The following is a 25838-nucleotide window of genomic DNA, read 5'->3' on the forward strand; positions in this document are numbered from 1 at the left end:
ACAGTGGCGGCACGGCGATCGAGTGGTTAGCGCACAGACCTCACAGCTAGGAGACCAGGGTTCAATTCCACCCTCGGCCATCTCTGTGTGGAGTTTGCATGTTCTCCCCGTGCATGCGTGGGTTTTCTCCGGGTACTCCGGTTTCCTCCCACATTCCAAAAACATGCTAGGTTAATTGGCCACTCCAAATTGTCCATAGGTATGAATGTGAGTGTGAATGGTTGTTTGTCTATATGTGCCCTGGGATTGGCTGGTCGCTAGTCCAGGGTGTACCCCGCGTCTCAGCTGGGATAGGCTCCAGCACCCCCGCGACCCTCATGAGGAAAAAGCGGTAGAAAATGAATTAATTGAAGTCAAAGTCGACTTAGTATGAGAAAACCTGACCGGAACGACCAAAGAAATGATGGAAAACTTACCTACCGCTTTCAGTTCAAGCAAGATACAGTTTTATGTATCTCATCAAAATAGGCAGCTCTCTTCTGCTGTCCCACGGAAAGTTGTGTGCTGCAGTGAAATGCCAATTAGACTGAACTAATGTTCTTCACCACAGTGCATTTCTGTCAAGATGGTACCCCCAACATGGGGGTGGCCAGGACCAGAAATGTTCTGGTTTTTACATGTAAATATGAACAGTGGTTAACTTTGTTTTACACTTGCGTAAATGTTCTGTGAGACATTTCCTGTACAGTTCTATACTACGATGGCCAGTTTGACACTGAAGCAAATTACTGTACTTGTATTTCCATTCCTTCCTATGGGAGAAATTGTTTGAAATTGGTGGTTTAGCAGCATCTAGCATCTGTGTGTGTGTGTGTGTCTAGACAAGCCTTCACACACCAGGTGAACAAACAATCCATTCCAATTAAAGCAAGGCGTCAAGCTGCAGGAGGCCCGCTTCACTGGGTCACATCATCCTGAAAAAGGCAGGCAGACTGGCAGGTTGTGATTCCAGAAAATCTTGCCTCTTTTTGGAACCTTGCTAGCTATCCAGAAATGTCTTCAGTCAATATTGTTCTAAGCCAAGGATGTGACGGGATGGTTGGTTCCCAGAGTTCAATGCTGTATGTGGGGTGAGGACACATTATGTGTGTCTCAGATTAATTAGCTGATCTTATGGGGGAAATGTGCGGTTGTAAAACTTTGGCGGGCTGCACAAGTGACGAGACTAATGAGACGTTCATGATCTCTTAATAGCCGAGTGCAGGCAGCAGACTGTCAGTGAGTCAACCATAACGATCTGCAGCCTTTTGATTACATAGAGGAGGAATAACAGTATTTTATTTACTTCATTTACTGCACTCAATGCCCCAAAACAACAGCAAGCCAACCCCCCCATGATGTAAAAGTGAATGATGTGCTAACGGTAATATGTTATGAGCCTATTTATGAACACCAAACATGACAAAAATTGATATCAATTATGAGAGCTCCGATTGATCAGTACGATATCACGATATCAATATCGGCTGATACTTACTTCATAACGCCGATCCCGGGAGGCTTTAACACAGCGGAGTATAATCTTAACCCGTCAAATGAACACTTCTCATTGCCTTTAAATGTGCAGGGCCCACTGGACTGCTCATCAGAGGCCACAATGCATGTCACCATGTAGACCACCTCTGTTCCTGTCTTAAATTAAATTAAATTAAATTAAATTAAATTAAATTAAATTAAATTAAATTAAATTAAATTAAATTAAATTAAATTAAATTAAATTAAATTAAATTAAATTAAATTAAATTAAATTAAATTAAATTAAATTAAATTAAATTAAATTAAATTAAATTAAATTAAATTAAGCAGCAGGCTAATCCAGGCGTCATGCTTGTGATCCACCTGAATTCCTGCTCTGCATCGTGAAATAGGAGAACCTTCGATGGTATATTCTCGGTATCTCCTCCTTATCCTCTTTGAGAAAAAACAGTCAAAAAATATACCCTACAGCCAGATTTTAATAACCACCCTTATATTAATCTTTGTTTTTAATTATTCTTAATTATTAGTTGTCTAATGGGTCACTTTCTCTGTTTCTACGAAGTCCGTGCAGCGTGTTGGCTCATTTGCATATTAACAGTGATTGGATGAGTGGGAGTGAGGGGCGTGCATGGACCCAGACACGTATACGTATATGTATATGCTGGTTTGTACAGTTACATTAAATAGTGCATTGAATAGTTGCATTTAAATGTGCTTGGTTTTGACGAGCACATTTTGACTGTTTTGATGGTGAAGAGGTGGCCATCTTTGTCCCGAAATTGTCACTACGCCAACCTGAAAGTGTGGGCACCTCCCTGCCACGCCCATCTCAGCGCAGCCCAGTCTACCAAATGACCAGATTGGCTGCGCACGGTGCTCCAAATTTCCACTGCATGGTGTGCGCTGCACTCCACCATCCTGCGCCTCCTCGGGGTGCGCCACAAAATTAGCGCCCTATGTAGAACATTTAGTGTAGAAAGAACTTTGGTTTTGTGCGAGGTTGCGACAGACTCTAGTTATTTCATCTCCTCTTCGGGCACAGAAGAGGGAGTCGGCTGCATCTGCGCTTCAGAAGGCTGCGGATGTGGCTGGAGGGACACAGCAGAGGTGGAGAAACCTCATTGGGGTTTTCAGCTAATAATGTGAGTATTTTGTTCATGTTCTGGTAAAACAAGCATATTGTCTTTGTGTGGCTTGAAATAAGCTATTATGAAAATACATTTTCATTTTGCAAAAGTAGCTTCAACACAAAAAAATGTTAGTTGTAAGGCTGATTTCACTCATGGCTTGGAGAAAAAATTATTTGGAGAAAAATACTAAAATACTATAAGTATTATTATATACAAAGTATTATATAAATACTATATATATTCAAATACACATATTGGCAGCAAAACCAAATATTCCATGTATTGCTCAGTAGAAATAAAGAAAAAATGATTAAGAATGGCTATCAAGTTGTCAAAACACCACAACAGAGCACACCCTTGAGTATGAGTATGTTTTTGTTTTTTACATATAATCATGCGGGTTTGACTTACCGGTCCATCATCACCTACTTTATTTGTTGACATATTTTCCCACATGTACTTGCTTATGCATGAAATCCAAGGTGGTTGAGGTCACCAAATAACCTGTTGGTCTTTTAAATTCATACGGCAGGCCTTGCAAATCATCACAGTGTACATTCCGTACATGAAAATGATGGTTTGTATTGTGGATGAATACAAACAAGATGTGTAGCCCTTTAAGGAGCAGGAAAGTAGATTTGCTACCGTAGACTTCAATCATCAAAGAAAGGTCATGAGAAATAAACCATCATGTTTCACTTTGATATCACTGATGAGGAAAAGCATTTTAAAGGTATATATAAATATGTGAATATTGTCCAAATCATTGAAAAACAAAACACCCATGAAAATAATATATATCTTTAATATAGTATTAATTCTTCACTTTAGAAAGACATCTATTTACAGACAGGAGAATCTAGTACACTTTAAATGTCTCAAAATTGACTTTTTTGTGAATAAAAATGACAACTCTTGCATACCACAAACACAGCAAATATTCTGGAAATATTATTAATTAATTGTAATGACTTAATTAAAATTAATTATGAATATAATTTTGATGAATTCAGTGGTTTTTTTGGTGAAATAATGTAGAAAAGTGTTCTTCAAGTAATACTTTAGTAAGGGGGTGTAAAAATAAATTCAAAAAATTGTAATAATCCACATTAATATGATTATTATTAATAGTTTCATTTTTTTTCACCAATTTAAAAAGAATGTACATTTTTCGCAACATTTTGCTTATTTTCTGGTATGAAATCATACTAAATGATCTCCATTATAGGCTCTGACCTGTCTTAATCTGTGGTACCCTTAATCACAGGGTTAATTAGGATGGGATTAAATGGAATAAAAAGACAGACTTATTAAAGGTTTGCATGTGGCTTCTCTCCAGAATGTGAAAGCGTAGCAGCGGTTGAATGTCCATCAGGTACGTTTAATAAAGTTGAAGCTGCTCTTAACGACATACTAGCGACACGATGGATGCGACCGCCTGGGTCGCTAGAGGTCGTAGAGGTTTTCTGACCGGTGAGTAGAAAAAAAGCGAGTAGTCGCTATAAAAATAGACTCAGAGTTGTGTTCATGTTAGTAAAACAGGACGTCTTCACTTCCAGTTGAACGTTTGGCCCACCAGCTCAAAGAACTTCCTGTTGGGTTCCTGGAAGAAATGGTAGAGTTTCTGCAGGATGGCGGGGGCCACGCGGGGGTGGGCCCTGCCCTTGGAGTCGTGCAAGCAGCGCTCCCGCCCGTGCTCCCTCAAACAGTAGAATCCCTTCGTCTTATTGAAGTAGAAGTTAGAGGCGCTGATCTGCGGCTCCAACCTCAAGAAGCGCTCCACTTTCTTCATTTCGGGCAGGGGGTCCCGGATGAGGCGGTCGCCGTCCACCACGTGGATGCTCTCCAGCGGGAAGTACCGCAGCCAGTTCTGCATGTGCACGTAGTACAGGCTTCGGTTGAGCGCCTTGTAGCCCAGGTTGACCTTCCCGTCCTTCACCAGCACCGCTTCGATGGGTTGGTAGCGCTTGTGCTTCTGGAGACGGTTGTAGAAGACCTGCGTGTAGTCCGACAGCACCCTCTCCGTGGGGTCCCTGAGGATGAGCAGCAACTTGGCGCCCGGGTCCATTTGGTGGATGCGCTCGGGGACTTTGGCGGAGGTGAAGTAGGCGGGCGTCTTCTCCACCGTGAGCTGGTTGGGGAAGGCGAAGGGCATCTGGCTGCGGTACCAAGACAAGCCTTTTTGGAAGTGGATCTCCCAGTCGAAGAAGTGGACCTCGTTCTGGGCCGCCGCCACCCCCCTGTGCAGACTCAGCATCTCAATGAGCGCCCGCGTGCCGCCTTTCCTCACGCCAATGATGATGATCCGTGGGAGCTGCTGCGCTGTCCCGTTGGGGTGGACGGCGGTGCCGTTATCCGCCTGTGGCGACCAAGTGGGCGGCTGCCACTCCGGGGCCCCCGAGGAAGGGACGGTGGGGGACTGCATGGCAAAGAGCAGCAGCCCGAGGAGCAGGGCCGCCATGACCGAGGTCCTGACCCTGGAGGATTTCAGCCTGGCGTGAGGGACAAGACTGGAGCCCACATTGAAACTGGAAAAAAAGTCTCTGCAAGCGAGAAAAAACACCAAACGTTACCTCGTTAGTAAGAAAACAACATAATCCACCAAACGCTTTAAAAGTCAAAGTAAGTCATTAATAATAATAATAATAATAATAATAATAATAATAATAATAATAATAATAATAATAATAATAATAATAATAATAATAATAATAATAATAATAATAATAATAATAATAATAAATTGCCTGTCAATATCTCGTCATGATTTAATCGTATAAGGAAGCACAATTTACTACAATTCTAATCATGAATATGTTCACATTTTATGTCTAGCTATCAATAATATTTCCAAAAAAATTACACAAAAGTATAAGAAAATACAATTACATGACATAATGTAACAAAATAAACATAATTAGAAAATTAAATATATTTATTATAAATAATGAAAATTACTAATCACTAGTCAAACCATAAATGTTTACACTTATATCCAAAACTGTGATAAGTATTATAAACAATAGCTATAAAAGTGTAATGAAGTGAAATTAGTTATGAATATGTTTTACATTCATTTTTTCCTTTTTTTTCTTTTTCTTTCTTCAACATCTGTACATTATTTTTATTTTATTTTTTTTATTCTTTTTTTTAATTCTTTCTTCTTTCTTTTAAGGAGTGGAGTTCATTTCGCTGTATCATCTGCTGTGGTCTGAAAATGGCCCCATGGCCCCACTTTGGACACCCCAAAGTTATGAATATGTTTTACAATAATTTTTTTTCTTTTTTTTCTTTTTCTTTCTTCAACATCTGTACATTATTTTTTTTTTAAAAAAAATGTAATTAAAAAAATATTTTTCTTTCTTTTAAGGAGAGGAGTTCATTTTCTTTGTATCATCTGCTGCGGTCTGAAAATGGCCCCACGGCCCCACTTTGGACACCCCAAAGTTATGAATATGTTTTACAATAATTTTAACAATAAGCCTGCAAACATTGATCTCCATGCAGAGTAATAGTAACATCATAAACATCATATGCTGCATGCATTTACATGAAACAAGAAATAATCCTACCTTTTTTTGTACTTGGTCTACTTTAGTCCACACGTCCTGCTCTTCATGTGGAGCATCCACACTTCCTCTCTTCCAAAAAGCTCCACTTATTGCTGTGGCTGCTGTGGATGCTGTGGACGTTCACCACGAGCACAGCGGGAGAGAGAAGGAGGCAACGCTGACAGGGAGACAGAAGGAGCCTCCACCTCCTCCTCCTCTGAGCAGCCAAGTGTCCGCTTCTCCTCCTTAGGGTTCTTTACGGAGCTTTTTTTTTCTTCTTCTTCTTGTACGCCTACATGGTGGCCACGCCCCCTCCTGACTCACCATGACGTCACGGTATGTGACTGGAGAACATTGCTGGCATGTGGGGCACGCAGCACGGACACGCGCTTGGATATTATTGAATATTATTAGGTATATTGTACTATATTATTCATATTATTGATATGTAAAATAATAATCATATGTCTTTATTCTCTTTCTGTTTCCTTGACCACTGCTGTGTTTGGCACAGAGTGGGTGAGAGACACTTCACAAAATTAGACAAAATAATACATGTAGAAAAGTTGATTAGATATTATATTATTGAATTTTTAAGAAATTATATTATGTTTAAGACGTGTGTAAAGCGTTTTTTTTTTGTTTTTTTATTGGCTCATGGGACATTGTAGAAATATTCATGAATAATGAATGAATGAATATATATATATATATATATATATATTCTCATTTGTTCATTTTCTACCGCTTATCCTCACGAGGGTCGCGGGTGTGCTGGAGCCTATCCCAGCTGTCTTTGGGCGAAAGGCGGGTTACACCCTGGACTGGTCGCCAGCCAATCAGAGGGCACATTATACACACACACACACACACACACACACACACACACACACACACACACACACACACACACACACACACACACACACACACATATATATACACACATTAGAATTAAACAAAAAATACCTTTTTATAAAATAAATATTAAAAAGAAACAATCTGCAATCTGCATCTTTTGATTTTTTTATTTGTCCACATCAGTTAAATATTTAAAATTAAATGTAAAAAAAAAATCCTGCAAATCTAGTGGTTGAAAATCATATTTTGTGCTCCACATGAATTCATGACAAGCATTCATTCATTCATTCATTCATTTTCTACCGCTTTTTCCTCACGAGGGTCGCGGGGGTGCTGGAGCCTATCCCAGCTTCTTCGGGCGAGAGGCGGGGTACACCCTGGACTGGTCGCCAGCCAATCACAGGGCACATATAGACAAACAACCATTCACACTCACATTCATACCTATGGACAATTTGGAGTGGCCAATTAACCTAGCATGTTTTTGGAATGTGGGAGGAAACCGGAGTACCCGGAGAAAACCCACGCATGCACGGGGAGAACATGCAAACTCCACACAGAGATGGCCGAGGGCGGGGACCGAACCCTGGTCTCCTAGCTGTGAGGTCTGCGCACTAACCACCAGACCGCCGTGCCGCCCTCATGACAAGCAATCTATGAAAAAATACATTAAAGTAAGCCAGTGCATAAATTCATACAGTATTGTGAATTTTAGGTCATTATTTTATGAATTTATTTATTCATTTACATCTCTATTTACCTGCAGTCACAGAAAATCTGTTTATTTGAAAAACACCAATTTTTTATGAAATCATCTGCATTTCCCATACATTTGTTTACTGCTGGCGGCCCGCGACTGCTAAATTTGGACCGCCACTGAATCATGAAAAAATCATGTTTTTTTATGTGGCGCTACGCTACATGTTTGCCCTTGCTCATGAACACCTTATAAAACTGCTCTACAAATTTTTGGACTTGGTATACCTCGGATATACTCGGATATCTTTTTTCCATAGCTGCAATGTCCTGATAGAATCCTCCACCGTGCTCATCACTTACTTCTCCCCTTTTCGTGTTGAATGGAAAGGAATCTAGATTGGAATGCAAAACGTGTCTCTTCAGTGACATATTGCAGCCAAGGGCTTTGTAGCCCTTCAGGGGGGTTGCCACCAGCTGCTTATAATTATCTGCCTTGTAGTTTACAACAAACTCTGACAAAAAAGTAAATTTAGTGTTCCTAGTTTAGTAACTCATAAAAAGTGAATAGTGACACTTAGGGACTCGAACATGAAAGAATGTATCGCTGTTTGGGTCCTGCTGTGCTAAATGTTGCTAAAGGTGTTTAAGGGCAGTACTTTCCATGCTAATACAGAATAACACAGTCAAAGGGAATATACAGTATGGGAACTGGAACATGGATGCTCAAAACACACACACAGGACAATCATTCATTCATTCATTCATTCATTCATTCATTCATTCATTCATTCATTCATTCATTTTCTACCGCTTCTCTGTGTTACTGTGTTTGTGTGTAAGTGACTTATTCATTTTTAGTATCATCTCTTCGACAACGTACTTCATATATTGGTCACAGATCCATCAAAAATTTAATCCACAAATGGCCCGCGCTCCGCACTTTGGACATCCCTGGTTTACATATTACACAGGGAGAGGGCAGAGTTAACAAATGAGTGTGTCCGTGTTGTGTTTTTGTAGCATGATCACTAAATGACCCCCACCAAAACCAAAGGCTGGATGCAGGCTTCCACAGTGGTGCGCACACCAGGTTGAAGGTTATGTGGGGGTGTTTGAACTGTCAGAGAGGACTTTCAGGATCAGTGCAGACCTGCCAACATGTATGAATTTGTCATGCTCAGCATATAGTTTGACTTTTTATTACGCTTGTATGCTTCACTGCAACCCGTTTTATGGCATTTGATTGCTTTCAGTTTCGAGTTCAGTCAGTGCAGTACAGATAAATAAATAGGATCAGGTGATCATGTGACCACAAGTGACAAAACCTTGGAAGGAGCCTTGGAAAGCGGAGGACGGGGCCTTAGTGGGTGGAGACACATTGCAAAAGGTGTGCTTGTGTATTGCCTATTGAACGTGACGCAGGCCAGTTGTTTAGGTTGGGAGTCACGGTGCTACATTGTGTGTACAGTATAATCCCACTTTGAGGAAGCCTCAGAGCACATTAGCATAATAATAGCGCAGCTAAAGAGCACAAATACCCTCAGACGCTCACCTCGGCCTGTGTAGCATTTTCTCTTGTGTGCTTGTAGCGTCTGCTGCTGCTTCCTCTTCTCATCAAATTGCTCCCCTGAAGAAGAAGTGAAGTCCTTTTAGTGCGTGCGTGACAACAGCGTTTCAAACCAGTTGAACAGGCTCGTCACGGGCGCCCAGCATGTTGTCCATAAACATGTCGTCCATAAACATGCTTGCATGGCTGCTGCAGGATGTCGCTTTCTTAGGACCAACTGCAAAAACACGAGTAAAAGATCCTTCAGGTTTGACCAATTTGATTTAAAATGTTGATCTTTTTAGACGGTGGCCGTCCAAAGAGAAGTGTGCAGACAACGGAGTGACCTTTGTGTTTGTTCTTGTATTTGCTGAAGTGTGCAACCCCGCAGCAACACAGTAGTGTATTTTCTGCTCAGTGACACACTACAAAAGTGCGCATACTGTATTTGGCTGAAGTGAAGGCGGATGTTGCTGCATTGTTGAGCATCTTATCCACATGGAAGTGTATTCATTTGTTCTCTTTTTGCATCCACCGCATTATAATGTGATGAATTGGTCATGGTAATGGTAATGGTAATGGTTTAATTTAATTTGAACATGCATCAGATTACAATTGAATGCATCACATAATCAGTTCCCAGTTCCACATGTCCAAAAGGAGTAGGAAGAAGCAAAGCTTATTAAATCCTACCCCTCCATCTGGTACTTTTACAATCACTAACTGTTACATTTGTTCACTTCCTGCTTTCCTAATATATTAATATTAATATTTTATTTGTTTATTAATTAATAATATATTTATGTTCTTAATTTATTTTCAAAATTTACTCATGGCCCCTCGTAGTCGTTTTAGGACCCGAGGAGACCTATCTTTTCAGGTTGTTGCGCCGAGGCTCTGGAATGACCTTCCACCCTCCCTACGTTCGCTTGACTCTGTCGATGCATTTAAGAGTAACCTTAAAACTCACTTGTTTTTGCAGGCATACCCAGCTCAGTAGATTTAGGGTACTATGACCATCGTATATTTATGTCTATTTTATTGTATACTGTTTTTATGTACTGTTTTATGTCTATTTTTATTGTACATTGTTTTATTGTATTTTTTTTTAATGTGTATTTTAACTCTGTGTTTTGCCTTTTGTGAAGCACTTTGTGACTTCTGTCTGAGAAAGGTGCTATATAAATAAAACTTACTTACTAAACTTACTTACTATTAATATTAATATTTTATTTGTTTATTCATTAATACTATATTCATTTTCTATTTTTTATTTTTTATTTTTTATTTTTTATTTTTTATTTTTTATTTTTTATTTTTTATTTTTTATTTTTTATTTTTTATTTTTTATTTTTTATTTTTTATTTTTTATTTTTTATTTTTTATTTTTTATTTTTTATTTTTTATTTTATTTTTTATTTTTTTGTCACATACCGAAGTACTCGGTGATATGACCATCCAATGACATAATGGGTACCATAGTAAGTACCATCGTTGTGCATTGTTTCTCGATTACTTGCCAATTGTTTGCCAATTGAAGTTACCCAGCATGCCTTGCGGGTTATACATTTGTATAGCATTGTATTGTTTTGCTTGCATAATAGTGTGCAAGCATTTATTGTGAGACCCACATAATCTAGGCTGGATTAGAGTGTGAAAAATACACTTTTTTAAATGAGTTTCTCGATTACTTGAATTTGTTTGCCAATTGAAGTTACCCAGCATGCCTTGCGGGTTATACATTTGTATACCATTAGAGTGTTTATCTTATATGACAATAAACACAATAAAGTTATGTTAGAATATCGCTTACATAAACGCAATACTAAAATACTAAAATAAAGTCAAAAAGGTTTTCAGATCATCCTCTGTGTGTATATAACGTATATAGTGTATGTATATTAGTTGTATGCAATTTAAATTACTGCTGGACGAAAAGGACAAAAGGATGCAAGATGACAGCCTCCAGCAGCTGCATGCAAGCGTTGACCGTTTAACCGACAAGCTTGCTTCCAAAACGTGCATGACGTTGATGACGCCGTTTCATCAGCGTTTTGCAAGATGACGAATTTCATCATCGCCATTGTGCCCCGGGTATGCTGGTGGCCGTTAAAGAGTCATGGGAATGCACGCGCGAGTCTTCCTAACAAGTAATGACAAGGCTTTCTCCTGAGGTGGATGTACACTGGAGGCAGTGGACGCTTCTCCGGTGGATTCAAGAGCATATTTGATTGTTTTGTTTTTCCATGACATCCCACATAGAGCGTATTCTTTCATATTGACAACTAAACAAATAGATGGTGAAAAGTGTTAGAGTCAATAAGCATCTGTTTGTTGACATTCTGTAAGTGTAAACATTCATTAGCACACAGGAGTTGAATGCTGCTCTTCCTGTGGGCTTAGCACAACCACAAGGGGATTACTATTTATAACTACTTTTTAAAAAAAAAAAAAAAAAGGTAAGCAGCGTGTGTATACGGATAATTACTGCAGAGGTGCAAATCCTGGGAAATGGATGTCAAGTACCTAATGCAAAGAACCTCTATATGGCAGGAGCACGCTGCTGCTTTTAAGGACCTACTGGAAAAACGCTAGTCTAAAATCTTCTATATCACATTGCTATCATGCTATCTAACTGCCAAATTGCTTACTTTTCACTGCCACTATTTCTAAGGACCATCTGTAAAATCTCAGCTCTGTGCGAAGTTTGCATGTTCTCCCCGTGCATGCGTGGGTTTTCTCCGGGTACTCCGGTTTCCTCCCACATTCCAAAAACATGCTAGGTTAATTGGCCACTCCAAATTGTCCATAGGTATGAATGTGAGTGTGAATGGTTGTTTGTCTATATGTGCCCTGGGATTGGCTGGCCACCAGTCCAGGGTGTACCCCGCCTCTCGCCCGAAGACAGCTGGGATAGGCTCCAGCACTCCCCGCAACCCTCGTGAGGATAAGCGGTAGAAAATGAATGAATGAATGTTAACAGTGGAAAGGCGGTGCTGGGACCGCAGTGAACTATACACTAAAAAAAGCTAAATTAATTAAGGCTCCAGCATGACCCTCAACTTGGAGTGTGCGCACCACTGTGGAAGCCTGCATTCAGCCTTTGCTTTTGGTGGGGGTCATTTAGTGATCATGCTACAAAAACACAACATGGACACACTCATTTGTTAACACTGCCCCCTCCCTGTGTAATATGTAAACCAGGGATGTCCAAAGTGCGGAGCGCGGGCCATTTGTGGATCAATTTTTTTATGGGTCTGTAAAGAATATATGAAGTACGTTGTCGAAGAGATGATACTAAAAATTAATAAGTCACTTACACACATACACAGTACACATATAGCTAAATAATAAACAATAAATGTAGCAACTTTTGATCAATCATTGTCAATTTTAACTTAAATTGTGACTTAATTTTGACTTAAAATAATGTACACATTTAAGCCCCGTATATTTCAGGCTAAACCACACCCACTTCAGGTCTTTGCACCACCCATTCCGACTACCATATCATCTATCATAACTATAATATCATATATCATAACCATATCAAGTAGTGACAGCAGAGCAGCTTGTTTGTAGTTCTTGCTTTTCATGGTGATAATGACTTTTGGCAAATGTTCATTGGACCATTATGCTACTAAGCCCCGCCCCCCACCAAACTCACTATAGTCACAAAGTGTGGTAGGAAATACTTACTCTTATATCAAAAATGCGCTAAATAAGAGCACCAAATCACATATTTCACTTCTAACAATGAATATCAAATATATAAAGTATACTAGGATGACTACAGATGACTATATTATTGCTCAATTTGAAGTTTTAAATGATAAAAAAGTTGTACATTCTTGACTCTCTGTCTGCAATCCACCCCAAGTGACCCACTTTTGGGTCCCCACCCAGCAGTTGGGAACCACTGCTTTATATAACAGGAGCACTCTGCTGTTTTTAAGGAGCTACATCAGGAAATTGTAGCGCAGGCCTCCAGGGGCTTACACTTCATAAGTAAATAAAAAAAGGTAAGCCCAAAGTGTGGATGTGTAATTAGTGCAGAGGTGCAAATCCTTGGAAATGGCCTTCATGAGGCACACTGGGGCTTAGAAGGGGGGATAATGAGCGGTGGGGGATTAACCCGGCTCGCTCGGAATGATGCTGCTGCTGATGCTGATGCTGCCACCAACCAGGATGCCCATGCCGCTATCCTCCATCCTTCCCTGGAAGGCAGAGAGAGCTTGCCCAAGGCTGTTTTGATCAGCGTGTGATGTGATGCTGTGTGACAGGCTGCAGACACACACATTTGAAAAAAGATATACTCCACTCAGAGGATTAGTGACAAACTTCACACACAGCGGAGGATAAAATATTTCAGTAGACTCTTCTTCATCACCATTGGATGTGTGTGTGTGTGTGTGTGTGTTTAGGATGGAGGTGTGGCTCAAGCAGATTTCAAGCATACAAAAATAAGGATTTGCAGCTATTTGGCACAAATGAAGTTTAAGAAAATCCACTCTCTTATATTCTCTCACTGATAAAGAATAAAAAGATGGCAAACAACACATGAACAGTCATGTGAGAGGTTGAAGGGGATTGTTATTAACTTACAAACAGACGAAACAGCAGCTGTTTACGCTAATACCGTAAATACCTCATCATATGAGCTGACCTGTCTCTGCATTGCAAACTATGTGGGAAATGTGTATGACATCACCGCTCAAAAAAACGCTACAAAATCCTAAGAAACAATAATAGTATTATGGGAATGTAACCGGAAATTTAGAAAAAAATAATGTTGCTTCATGTCATTTTGTCCTTATTTTTTTATGTTATTAAAACATATATAAAAATTGTTCCCACCAAAATATCCATTTTTTTTCTAAAATAATATCACATATTTTCATAAATATTGCACTTTTTTGATCCACAGAATGTGACACATGAGCTGACCTGTCACTACATTGCAAACTATGTGGGAAATGTGGTGACATCACCGTTGAAAAAAATGCTACAATCCTAAGAAACAATAATGGTACTATGGGAATGTAATCGGAAATTTTGAAAAAAATAATGTTGCTTCATGTCATTTTGTCCCCATTTTTTATGTTATTAAAACATATATAAAAATTGTTCCCACCAAAATATCAACATTTTTTCTAAAAAAAATCAAATATTTTCATGAATATTCCACTTTTTTGATCCACAGCAAAACACTGTTGAGAAGTAACAACTTTGTTGTTATGATTGTGATGTTCCCATATGTTAAATGTTTCACATTCTCAAAAATGTAAAATTTTTCCTCAAAATATATGAAGTTCCTAAAGTAAAGGTGTCAAACAAAAGGCCCAGGGGCCAGATTTGATCCGCCACATTGTTTTATGTGGTCTGTGAAAGCCTCAATATAGTGTGTGACACTTTAAAAATATATCATTTATTTTTTTATGTTTTAAAAGACATTTTATTTGTTTAAATGTTTTCTATATTAATATTTATCTGACTAAAAATTTTAACATTTTGTTAAAAATAAAAAAGACATAATCTTTTTTGCCAAATGTATTTCTTCTGGCAATATCCACTGATAATGTGTACTGCATTTTTTTGTTGTCAAAACCTATTTAAAATGAATTATGAGTGCCACCTCAACGTCTAACTAAATAAAAAGGATAATACAGTAATCAAGCATGTAACAATAACACAAGCTCAAAAATCTGAAAATCAAAATAATATATTTTATCATACATATGTATATATGTATTTTTTGTGTGTGATACTATTCTCAATTATTTTTCTTGAAAACATGCAACTTTTTTCCCTCTGGAAAATGTCTTTTTTTCTCCAAAAAATCTTAAATCGATACAACTTGTATCTTTAAATTGTTTTTAAATTGTGCCGTTTTTATTGCAAATGATGACATACTTTGAGCGCGGAATATCCGCAGCTGCATTATAGCATTTTTCCTATTCCTATTATAACTCTTTATTTGTTGTTCCATTTTGTGGGCAGGAACTTTTTGGGAACTGGACGTTCAAAGAAGTTGGTCAGATGGCTGTTAACACGAACAACATGTCTAAATAATATGCGCCCACTTCCTTGTCTGCTAACAGTGGCTTTTTATCAAGTCTGTGTTGCGGGTACGAATGAAAGGCTCGCTGTCGTCAACCACATCATTGAGTGACATCTGTGAAACATTTAGCTTCTCGCTTCTCATTCAAAGGCATGTCGTGCGGCTACTAGCATGCACGCACGCTAAAATGACATATGTGCTGTTAGACAACCGATGGGTTGCGCTGCCATTCATCAAGTTGTTCCCAGAGATCCACAGTCCACGGCGGGGAGGGTCAGAGTGGGAATAGTGTGTGTTTGAGCTTGTAGAGGGCAGCAGTAAGGAGTCCATGGAGGCCTCGTAGAAAGGCCAACTGTCATACAGACGTGGTATGAGAAGAGAAAGGAAATCAATGGCCATAATTGCTCAATAACAGCAGACACGGAGGGGAAGAGATTGCGGGGTGGGGCGGTTGGATGAATGGAGGGTGTAGGGGTCGGCAGGGCTTTCATATGAAAGGAAATCGGTAGGGTACGTTGTTACACAGCAGGATACTAAAGTACTCTCTGTGACGCACACCCCGTCCGTGGAGTGTGGGGATGATGCCCTCTGCTGGTCGCCCAACGAGGAACAGCCCGCCGGACTGCCAGCGCAACCGGTTCTTCGGGCTAACCGGGAAGTGCTGCCCGGTACGTTTCCTCCAGACCGACGTGGCGTCACCGATACCACGGCAGGACGCCACGCCTCCTCCTCCGGCGTCACCGATACCACGGCGGGACACCACGCCTCCTCCTCCGGCGTCACCGATACCACGGCGGGACGCCACGCATCCTCCTCCGGCGTCACCGATACCACGGCGGGACGCCACGCCGCCTCCTCCGGCGTCACCGATACCACGGCGGGACGCCACGCCGTCTCCTCCGGCGTCACCGATACCACGGCGGGACGCCACGCCTCCTCCTCCGGCGTCACCGATACCACGGCGGGACGCCACGCCTCCTCCTCCGGCGTCACCGATACCACGGCGGGACGCCACGCCTCCTCCTCCGGCGTCACCGATACCACGGCGGGACGCCACGCCTCCTCCGGCGTCACCGATACCACGGCGAGACGCCACGCCTCCTCCTCCGCCGTCACCGATACCACGGCGGGACGCCACGCCGCCTCCTCCGGCGCCACCTCTTCAGCGGCGGGCCGGCCTCCCTGGCCAGGGCCACCATCCTGGCCACCCTCCACAAGGACCCATCCTTCGACTCCGTTGGGCCTGCCGTTTTGGGAGACCTCCAGAGGGGTCCCGCCTCCGTCGGCCCACTCACTGTTCAGGCCGCCCTCCTGGGTGGTCCTGCCACCTCCACCGGCCTAGTCCTTTTCCCTGCGTCTCGTGGTTGCCCTGCTGGCTCTGCAAGGCTTGTCGTCCCGGCCGACCTCCAGAGTGGTCTTGCCAGCAGCCCACCTCCAGTCCTCCCACCTCCCTTCCCTTTTCGTTTGTGGACTCTTTTGGACGTCTGGGATCCGTCCTTGAGGAGGGGGGGGGGGGTACTGTCACAATCTGCATCGCCTCCTGTGTGACAGTTTTTGTGTTTCACGTAGTTTGCCTTAGTTCCTGTTTTCATGCTTTTATTTTGTTGTTTTTCCTGTGTTGGTCTGCCCTGTGTCCCGTCACTTTTACTTTCCCTTCTACGCGCACCTGTTTCGAATTTGATTGTCTTATTTAGTTCAGCCGGGTGCGTTTGCCTTTTGTTGGTTCATTGTTTGTTCTTTGCATGCCAGTGCTGCATTCACCGAATTACGAGAAATAAAGCTAAGCTTTTACCTGCACCAGTCGCGTCATCTCTGCATCCTGGGGTCGCATCGCAACACCCGCATGACGAACCGTGACATCGACGCTCAATCGATTTGATTCCACGATTATTCCGAAATAATGTATGGCAGGGTTAAACTGTCACCATGATCAATTGTACAGTTGTCGAAATCCTCCCCCTGAGGACTTTACGTGGGTTTCGAATATAGGACAAGGGAATCTTAAAGAACCAAATCATAGAATGAGAACCAGATTGTTTATTCCTGACAACAATACCTAATACAGACGTCCGGGCTTATCTGCAGTCCCTGTAAGCCTACAAGTAAGCAGGTGTTTTTACAGCACAGCTGCAAAAAAGCATCCTTCCTTTCCATGCCTGGCCTTTTATACACTCAAGATTGTGTAAGAGGCTGGAGTCCTGGACCAATCAGCTTTCGTCACCGGCATCAAGGCATCTTTCCTTTGCAGGGGCATCAAGGCATCTGAAACATTCCGGTTTTCCTTTGTTGCAAAGCAAGCTGTCATATGCGTACTCGATGTTTCCACCTTAACTGTCAGTTGTCACGTTAGTCCTTTTTCGTGTGGGTGCATGTATAAGTATCTTTTGTCTGTATTTGTGAGACTACGTGTTTGTTTTAGCTTTTATCTTTAGCTAGCAAAATTGAGCAAATACCTTGAACAGGGATTGTAGTTGTAAGTTAAGTAACATTTTAACATTGTTAACTGGCTTCAATAGTTCAAAAGTACAACAAAAATGGACATCTGACCTGAGAATCATCTGAAGAACTTAATGAGCGAATTGTGGTTTAATCTGGCCCGTGGAACTATTTGGAATATAGTATTGAGTTGACCCACTTTTTGGACCTTATGAAAGGTAGTGATTTGCATAATCACTCCTATAGTTGGTGTCCAACTGCCATGACTTTTAAGTGGAACCAATATTATATATAGGATGATTTTTCACAAGCATTCTTAATAAGGGTGATTCAGATTCAGACCCAAAGTATTGTAACTGTACACGGCTAAAAATAGAAACATTTGAAACACATGTCATCCAATACAAGAGAGGAGAAATATGATCTCAGGGAAGAACTAAGTTTGAAACACTTTTTGCTAGGACTGTGTTAAAAAGTCAAGGTATTTGCCCAATTTTGCTAGCTAAAGATAAAAGCTAAAACAAACACGTAGTCTCACAAATACATAAAAATAAATAGACAAAAGATACTTATACACGCACACAAAGGGACTAACGTGACAACTGACAGTTAAGGTTTGAACATAGAGTACGCATATGACAGCTTGCTTTGCAACAAAGGAAAACCAGAATGTTCCAGGCGCCTTGATGCCCCTGCAAACAAAGGAAAGCAGAAACACCATAAAAGAAACGGTTCAAGCAAGGGCAGTGGCGAAAGCTGATTGGTCCAGGACTCCAGCCTCTTACACAATCTCGAGTGTATACTAAAAGGCCAGGCAGGGAAAGGAAGGGTGCTTTTTGCAGCTGCGCTGTAATAAGACCCGCTTACTTGTAGGCATACAGGGACTGCAGATAAGCCCGGATGTCTGTATTAGGTATTGTTATCAGGAATAAACAATCTGGTTCTCATTCTATGATTTGGTTCTTTAAGATTCCCTTGTCCTCTATTCGAAACCCACTTAGAGTCCTCAGGGGGAGCCAGTCTTTCTACAAAAGATTATGTGATGCATTCAATTGTAATCTGATGCATGTTCAAATGAAATAAAACCATTACAATTTGAGCTATTACACCCTGTCTGTACAAAATAACACCGTAAACAGGCATAAAACAGTCACAAGTGATTATTTGACTACAGCAAAGCATGCTGGGAAATGCATCACAAACTACTATATATTTTGCTTGGTGTGAATGGTTGTTTGTCTATATGTGCCCTGTGATTGGCTGGCCACCAGTCCAGGGTGTACCCCGCCTCTCACCCAAAGACAGCTGGGATAGGCTCCAGCATACCCCCTTGACTTTAGTGAGGATAAGCGGTATAGAAAATATATGGACGGGTGGAAATATTTGCAGACTAGTACTAGTACTGTAGCTGTAAAAAAAACAAAGAAAAAGCAAAATACTCATTTGCAGTTAGGTCTTGCAGACGTTTTCCTGGAGAAATTGGATGAACTCCAAATTTTGCCACTTAAAGGGCATTTGTCTTTGAAGCTTCCGCTGTATGCCACCTGGAGGGGCAGTGCCCACCTTGCCCCACTACCATGTAACATGAATGATATAAGCTATCAGTGCTATCAGTACGTTGTGTTCATTCCTGCTCTCAGCCAGCAGTCAGCCAGACTGACTTAGGGAGGATCCAGAAGAAGTGGTATCCTAGCAACAGTGGCACACATCTCTTCTGTTCTTGTGTACACCGATTGTGTGCATGTGTGTGGAGGAAGTTGCCTTTAGAATACAAAGCCCCATCCCATCAAACGACAGAGCAGAGCGTTAATTCCTGGGTGGTCAAAGTGTGGCGCAGGTCTCCAGCTTGCAACTGTTTTTTAAAAAATATTTATTTGTTCTAAACCTATAATGTAGGAAAAAAATTAGATAAATATTCTAATGAGGAAAAATAATAATTTGACAAGAACAGCATTATAATATGAAGAAAAATGTATTTATTTATTTATTTATTTATTTTCACAGCAAAAAGTTGAAAAATTTAAGAAAAAAGACTTTATTCTTTTAAAGTCATAATATGATGAAAAACTTAATAAAACAAAAAATAAAGTTGTATTTTTAAAGTTGAAATATTATGGGAATAATGTCATCATTTTCTGAGAAGTTGAAAATAAAAAAAAACAGCAAAAATTTGAGAAAAAAAGAGCAAAGAGCAAGTTCATGCTAATAATAAGCCTTTTCATTGATTTTTTTCTGCTCAACAAATTATGAAATGCATTCTTTCATTTTTCATCATGTGACCCTTGCTAGAAAACGTTTGGACACCCCTGATCTAACCAGTCCCTCCTTTACCCGCCCCGGCCACCGTGAGGTCATCTGTGGCGCCGTGCCTGCTGACCTTTTCACTAGAATGTCGACATTCCCGGTGCGTATGCTTTACAAGCACTTGGACACGGGAAGTCTCATTCCCGGCAAGTGGATACAAAGCAAAGAATGGGTGGAAGGCGTCCAAACAGTTCTCTGAGGGATGGAGCATCTAATTGAATTACTGATGCCCCCCACCCCTCATGGAAAGATCTGGTTTTACATAAGCCTCCTTTCAGCGTGATTTACTGGGGTCATATTTAAACTCCTGGGAAATTTCATAAACACTTAGAGCTTGTGTACAACATTTGGAACACGTCTTCCTCATTGGAACTACGATAAGATCAATGGTACATTCACTTGTTCCATTTAGATGGAATGCGCTCATTGCACTGTGGAAATGATGCTGAATGAATCTTTTTTTTAACATAGAAACCCTTACTTAACCATAGAAAGTATGGATTTATGATTCACTCATAATGAATTATCCCAAAACCCGCCAAAAATTGGGAAATATGGGCTAATAACTATAAAAGCAATCTTCACTGGCTAAATGTACTGCAAAAAAGGTCAGTAAGGATAATTCATAATGCCGCCTACAGAGAACATACTAACTCCTTATTTGTAAAATCACAAATACTTCAACTTGCTGATATAGTTCATCTTCAAACAGCTAAAATAATGCATAAGGCTAAAAATAAGCAATTAGCTAAAAATGTCATCCAATACTTCTCTACAAGAGAGGAGAAATATGATCTCAGGGAAGAAGTACATTTGAAACACTTCTATGCTAGGACTACGTTATGCTAGCCATAGCATTTCAGTATGTGGAATCAAACTATGGAATGGATTGAGTAAGGAAATCAAACAATGCACAACGATGAGCCAATTCAAGAAACAATACAAGCAGTTGATGTTTGCTAAATACAAGGATGAAGAGTCTTGAACCAGTCATGATGTGCTATATATATCACTATATTGACACGCACTATGGTACCCATTATGGCATTGGATGCTCATATCACCGAGTACTTCGGTACGTGATAAAAAAAAACAACCTTAAACTATATTAGGAAAGCAGGAAGTGAACAAATGCAGCACCCCCAGCGACCCTTGTGAGGATGAGCGGTAGAAAATGAATGAATGAATAATATTCAATCACGACTTGTCTCATAGACCCAATATTGTGTTAGGCCGCACCCCTAAGTTATGACAAAATGCTTACAGAAATGTGTGTGCGGGGCGGGGGGGGCGTGCCCTAACTTCAGCTAAAACACTATGGCGCTCATGTTCGCTTTGCGTTTATTTACGTAACCTGTCACTTCACTTATAAAACAATAGTTTCCAACTGGGTATCAATCTGCATCACCACCATTCATTCATTCATTCATTCATTTTCTACTACTCTTTCCTCACGAGGGTCGCGGGGGGTTCTGGAGCCTATCCCAGCTGTCTTCAGGCGAGAGGTGTGGTACAGCCTGGACTGGTGGCCAGGCAATCACAGGGCACATATAGACAAACAACCATTCACACTCACATTCCTACCTATGGACAATTTGGAGTGGCCAATTAACCTAGCATGTTTTTGGAATGTGGGAGGAAACTGGAGTCGCTTATCCTTCAATTATTGTATAAAATTGGCATCTTAATTTAGCCTTTTTTAGTGTGTAGTAGCGGTCCCAGCCCCGCCTCCCAACTGTCAACATTCATTCATTCAAATTAAAAAAAAAAAAAAAACAACTTAAATTATATTAGGAAAGCAGGAAGTGAACAAATGTAACAGTTACTGATTGTAAAAGTACCAGATGGAGGGGTAGGATTTAATAAGCTTTGCTTCTTCCTACTCCTTTTGGACATGTGGAACTGTGAACTGATTATGGGATGCATTCAATGGTAATCTGATGCATGTTCAAATGAAATAATACAATTACCATTACCATTCATTCATTCATTCATTCAATTCTACCGTTTATCCTCACAAGAGTCGCAGGGGGTGCTGGAGCCTATCCCAGCTGCTTTCAGGCGAGAGGCAGCTGGTGGCCAGCCAATCACAGGGCACATATAGACAAACAACCATTCACACTCACATTCATACCTATGGACAATTTGGAGTGGCCAATTAACCTAGCATGTTTTTGGAATGTGGGAGGAAACCGGAGTACCCGGAGAAAACCCATGCATGCACGGGGAGAACATGCAAACTCCACACAGAGATGGCCGAGGGTGGGAATTGAACCCTGGTCTCTTAGCTGTGAGGTCTGCACGCTAGCCACCATTGAAAGGTAAATATATGCAACTAGAAAACAACCCCCGGGCGTCTTATGCATGGTAGCTTCACATGGATGCTCATCATTGAAACTTGCTAAAGATCATGTTATTGATCTACAAGCATGTTAATGATTAATTAATGTTTATGATGATTAATTAGTTAATGATGGCCCAGATAGTCATGGATAGAAAGAATAGATAGATAGAATACAACCAGTATACTTAGAATGGAACTGGGCCAACCTGCTGGGATTGCCAACATCTGTTCTTGTTAAATTGTTAAAGACTTTTATTGATCGGCTTCTGGGTCTGCATTCCTTCACAATTTACTGCAGCGAGACGGGGGTGGGGGGGTAGGGGGTGGGGGGTGATGGGCTTTTAAAGTGAATTACTAGTTGATGTAGTTAATGCCCGTGTCTTAAAAGTTACCAGGACAAGCATGCAGGCTGAATTCAAATGAAAGTGGCCTCCTCTTGAAGTCCAGTCAGCAGCTCTTGGAGGCTTTGGGCCGATTTAAGTCGGGATTGTGTAAAAGCTAAAGTGACTGCAGATGGCTAAGGAAGGGGTGCGTGGTTTGTGGGGGGATTATAAGTATGGATCATATATGAGAGGAGATATGAACTGTGACCTGGCAGCCTCAGCATCGCAATAGTTTTAAGGTCAGGCTTGTTTTGTTCACGGTACTGGATGTTACGTATACATATACTGCATATGTATATATACTGTATATCTTTGTGGTCGTCACGGTCCCCTCTGCGGTATGATTGTGTGTTTAACCTCACCGGCGTAATCGAAGACCTCTCTTGGCAGGCGGCGCAGACAAGGATCAATAAAAGGAACGTTACAACCAATCAGGCGCTGATTACTTTCTCCACATTGATTCCATGTCTGTCACTGAGGTTTGTCAGGTGTTTCTGTCAATGATCCCCATGAAATAAACAGACCTTGCAGATTTTTATCATCCATTTGTCTGAAATGTTAATATCCACTGTAGTCCACCAGCTGGGACAGTTTTTTTCCAGACGTGACATCAGCGGAGTAAATATGTTTACAGTGATTATGGTAATGGTAATGGTTTTATTTCATTTGAACATGCATCAGATTACAATTGAATGCATCACATAATCAGTTCACAGTTCCACATGTCCAAAAGGAGTAGGAAGAAGCAAAGCTTATTAAATCCTACCCCTCCATCTGGTACTTTTACAATCAGTAACTGTTATATTTGTTCACTTCCTGCTTTCCTACTATAGTTAAAGTATTTTTTATTATTATTTATTTTTGTATTTTATTTTTGTACATACCAAAGTACAAGGTGATATAATGGGTACCATAGTAAGTGTCAATATAGTGATATGTATAGCACATCATGACTGGTTCAAGACTCTTATAGTAAAGATTTGAGCAGTGTCAAAATAGTTTTCGAGGAGAAAAGAAGGGAGAGCTTGCAGAACATGGACTTAAGCCTAACGACATGGAGATGAAGATTGATAAATGTACATTACTCCGGAGTCGCTTATCCTTCAATTATTGTATAAAATTGGCATCTTAATTTAGCCTTTTTTTAGTGTGTAGTAGCGGCCCCAGCCCCACCTCCCCACTGTCAACATTCATTCATTCAAATAAAAAAATAAAATAATAAAATAAAATAAAAATAAACAACTTAAACTATATTAGAAAAGCAGGAAGTGAACAAATGTAACAGTTAGTGATTGTAAAAGTACCAGATGGAGGGGTAGGATTTAATAAGCTTTGCTTCTTCCTACTCCTTTTGGACATGTGGAACTGTGAACTGATTATGTGATGCATTCAATTGTAATCTGATGCATGTTCAAATGAAATAAAACCATTACCATTACCATTCATTCATTCATCCATTCAATTCTACCGTTTATCCTCACAAGAGTCGCTGGGGGTGCTGGAGCCTATCCCAGCTGTCTTTGGGCGAGAGGCGGGGTACACCCTGGACTGGTGGCCAGCCAATCACAGGGCACATATAGACAAACAACCATTCACACTCACATTCATACCTATGGACAATATGGAGTGGCTAATTAACCTAGCATGTTTTTGGAACGTGGGAGGAAACCGGAGTACCCGGAGAAAACCCACGCATACACGGGGAGAACATGCAAACTCCACACAGAGATGGTCGATGGTGGAATTGAACTCAGGTCTCCTAGCTGCACTGTCAAGATATGACTGTGAAAAGATGTTTATATATTATGTATAATGCTTTACAGCCCTGTCGCTATGGTGGAATAGTGTTTAGAACACTATAAGTAAACAAGACATGACTTACTGTTCTGTATTTTTTTCCGTGTGCCGCATCAGGACTAGCATTCTGTTCCTTCATAGCACTCATTATTGCAAAGAAATGAACTCCATTTGTCTCTTGTTCTCGGTACTGAAAGGAAATGCCCCTGTTGTGGTCTGCTGCCCCCTGTTGTCTCTGTTCTGTCCTGCAGCAGACTCCTGCCTTGTTCTCCTGGTCTGCACACCTGTTCCCCATCAGCCATTAGGCCTTTATATACCAATCCACTGTGATCGTTCCCCTGTCAGATCATTTGCCTTGTCATGCCTCGTCCTGCCTGCACATTGCACGCTTCATTTTTGTCTCTCTGCCTTGTACTTTTACTGACTACTGTCTGTAAGTAGTTGAGCCACTTTGTAATCCTTATTTGCTACTTTGTACTCTTTTCTTTGTACTTTTAGCTTCCCAGGGACCTTCTGTCACTTGTAGTTCCTCCACTGTGAGCACCCTTTGTTTATTGCTTCGTTTATGCTCTGGGGACCTCAACACCTGGCGCTAGCGCCACCCGGTGTAACACAGACAATGTGAACAGCCAGCAGAAATGCAATATTTTGATGAAAAATATACCGGACAAAGGACGGCACGGCGGTCTAGTGGTTAGCGCACAGACCTTACAGCTAGCTAAAGTCTGTGTGGAGTTTGCATGTTCTCCCCGTGCATGCGTGGGTTTTCTCCGGGTACTCCGGTTTCCTCCCACATTCCAAAAACATGCTAGGTTCATGGGCCACTCCAAATTGTCCATAGGTATGAATGTGAGTGTGAATGGTTGTTTGTCTATATGTGCCCTGTGATTGGCTGGCCACCAGTCCAGGGTGTACCCCGCCTCATGCCGAAGACCGCTGGGATAGGCTCCAGCACCCCCGCAAGCCTCGTGAGGAAAAGCGGTAGTAAATGAATGAATGAATGAATACTGAACAAAGTCAACAAGCTACCTGGAGAAACATTTGTTTACTCGGCGTAAACAAATGTTACTATGTTGATGTCACCTTGTATGCTAACTCTTTATTCTTTATCCTCTGTAGGCAAAACAAATACATAGATAGTAGATACAGTAAGTACTTTATGAAACTATGATACTAGTATGTACTACAACTCAACCTTAGAGCACATTGTAGAGCTATTAAAAGCAGTCAATGTTGTTTTTAATCAG

General features: G+C 40.9%; 1 protein-coding gene across 1 annotated transcript; it reads right to left on the reverse strand.

The window, feature by feature from the left end:
• Positions 1–3428: 3428 nt before the first annotated feature.
• On the reverse strand, positions 3429–6624 carry hs3st1 (heparan sulfate (glucosamine) 3-O-sulfotransferase 1). The gene is made up of 2 exons (XM_058075531.1): positions 6182–6624; positions 3429–5152 (listed from the first exon to the last, which is right to left on the reverse strand). Exon 2 carries the CDS (start codon positions 5068–5070, stop codon positions 4159–4161), a length of 912 nt encoding a protein of 303 aa, XP_057931514.1. The 5' UTR covers positions 5071–5152; positions 6182–6624; the 3' UTR covers positions 3429–4158.
• Positions 6625–25838: the final 19214 nt, after the last annotated feature.

Source organism: Doryrhamphus excisus, chromosome 6, assembly GCF_030265055.1.
Source record: "Doryrhamphus excisus isolate RoL2022-K1 chromosome 6, RoL_Dexc_1.0, whole genome shotgun sequence".
Classification (NCBI taxonomy): Eukaryota; Metazoa; Chordata; class Actinopteri; order Syngnathiformes; family Syngnathidae; genus Doryrhamphus; species Doryrhamphus excisus.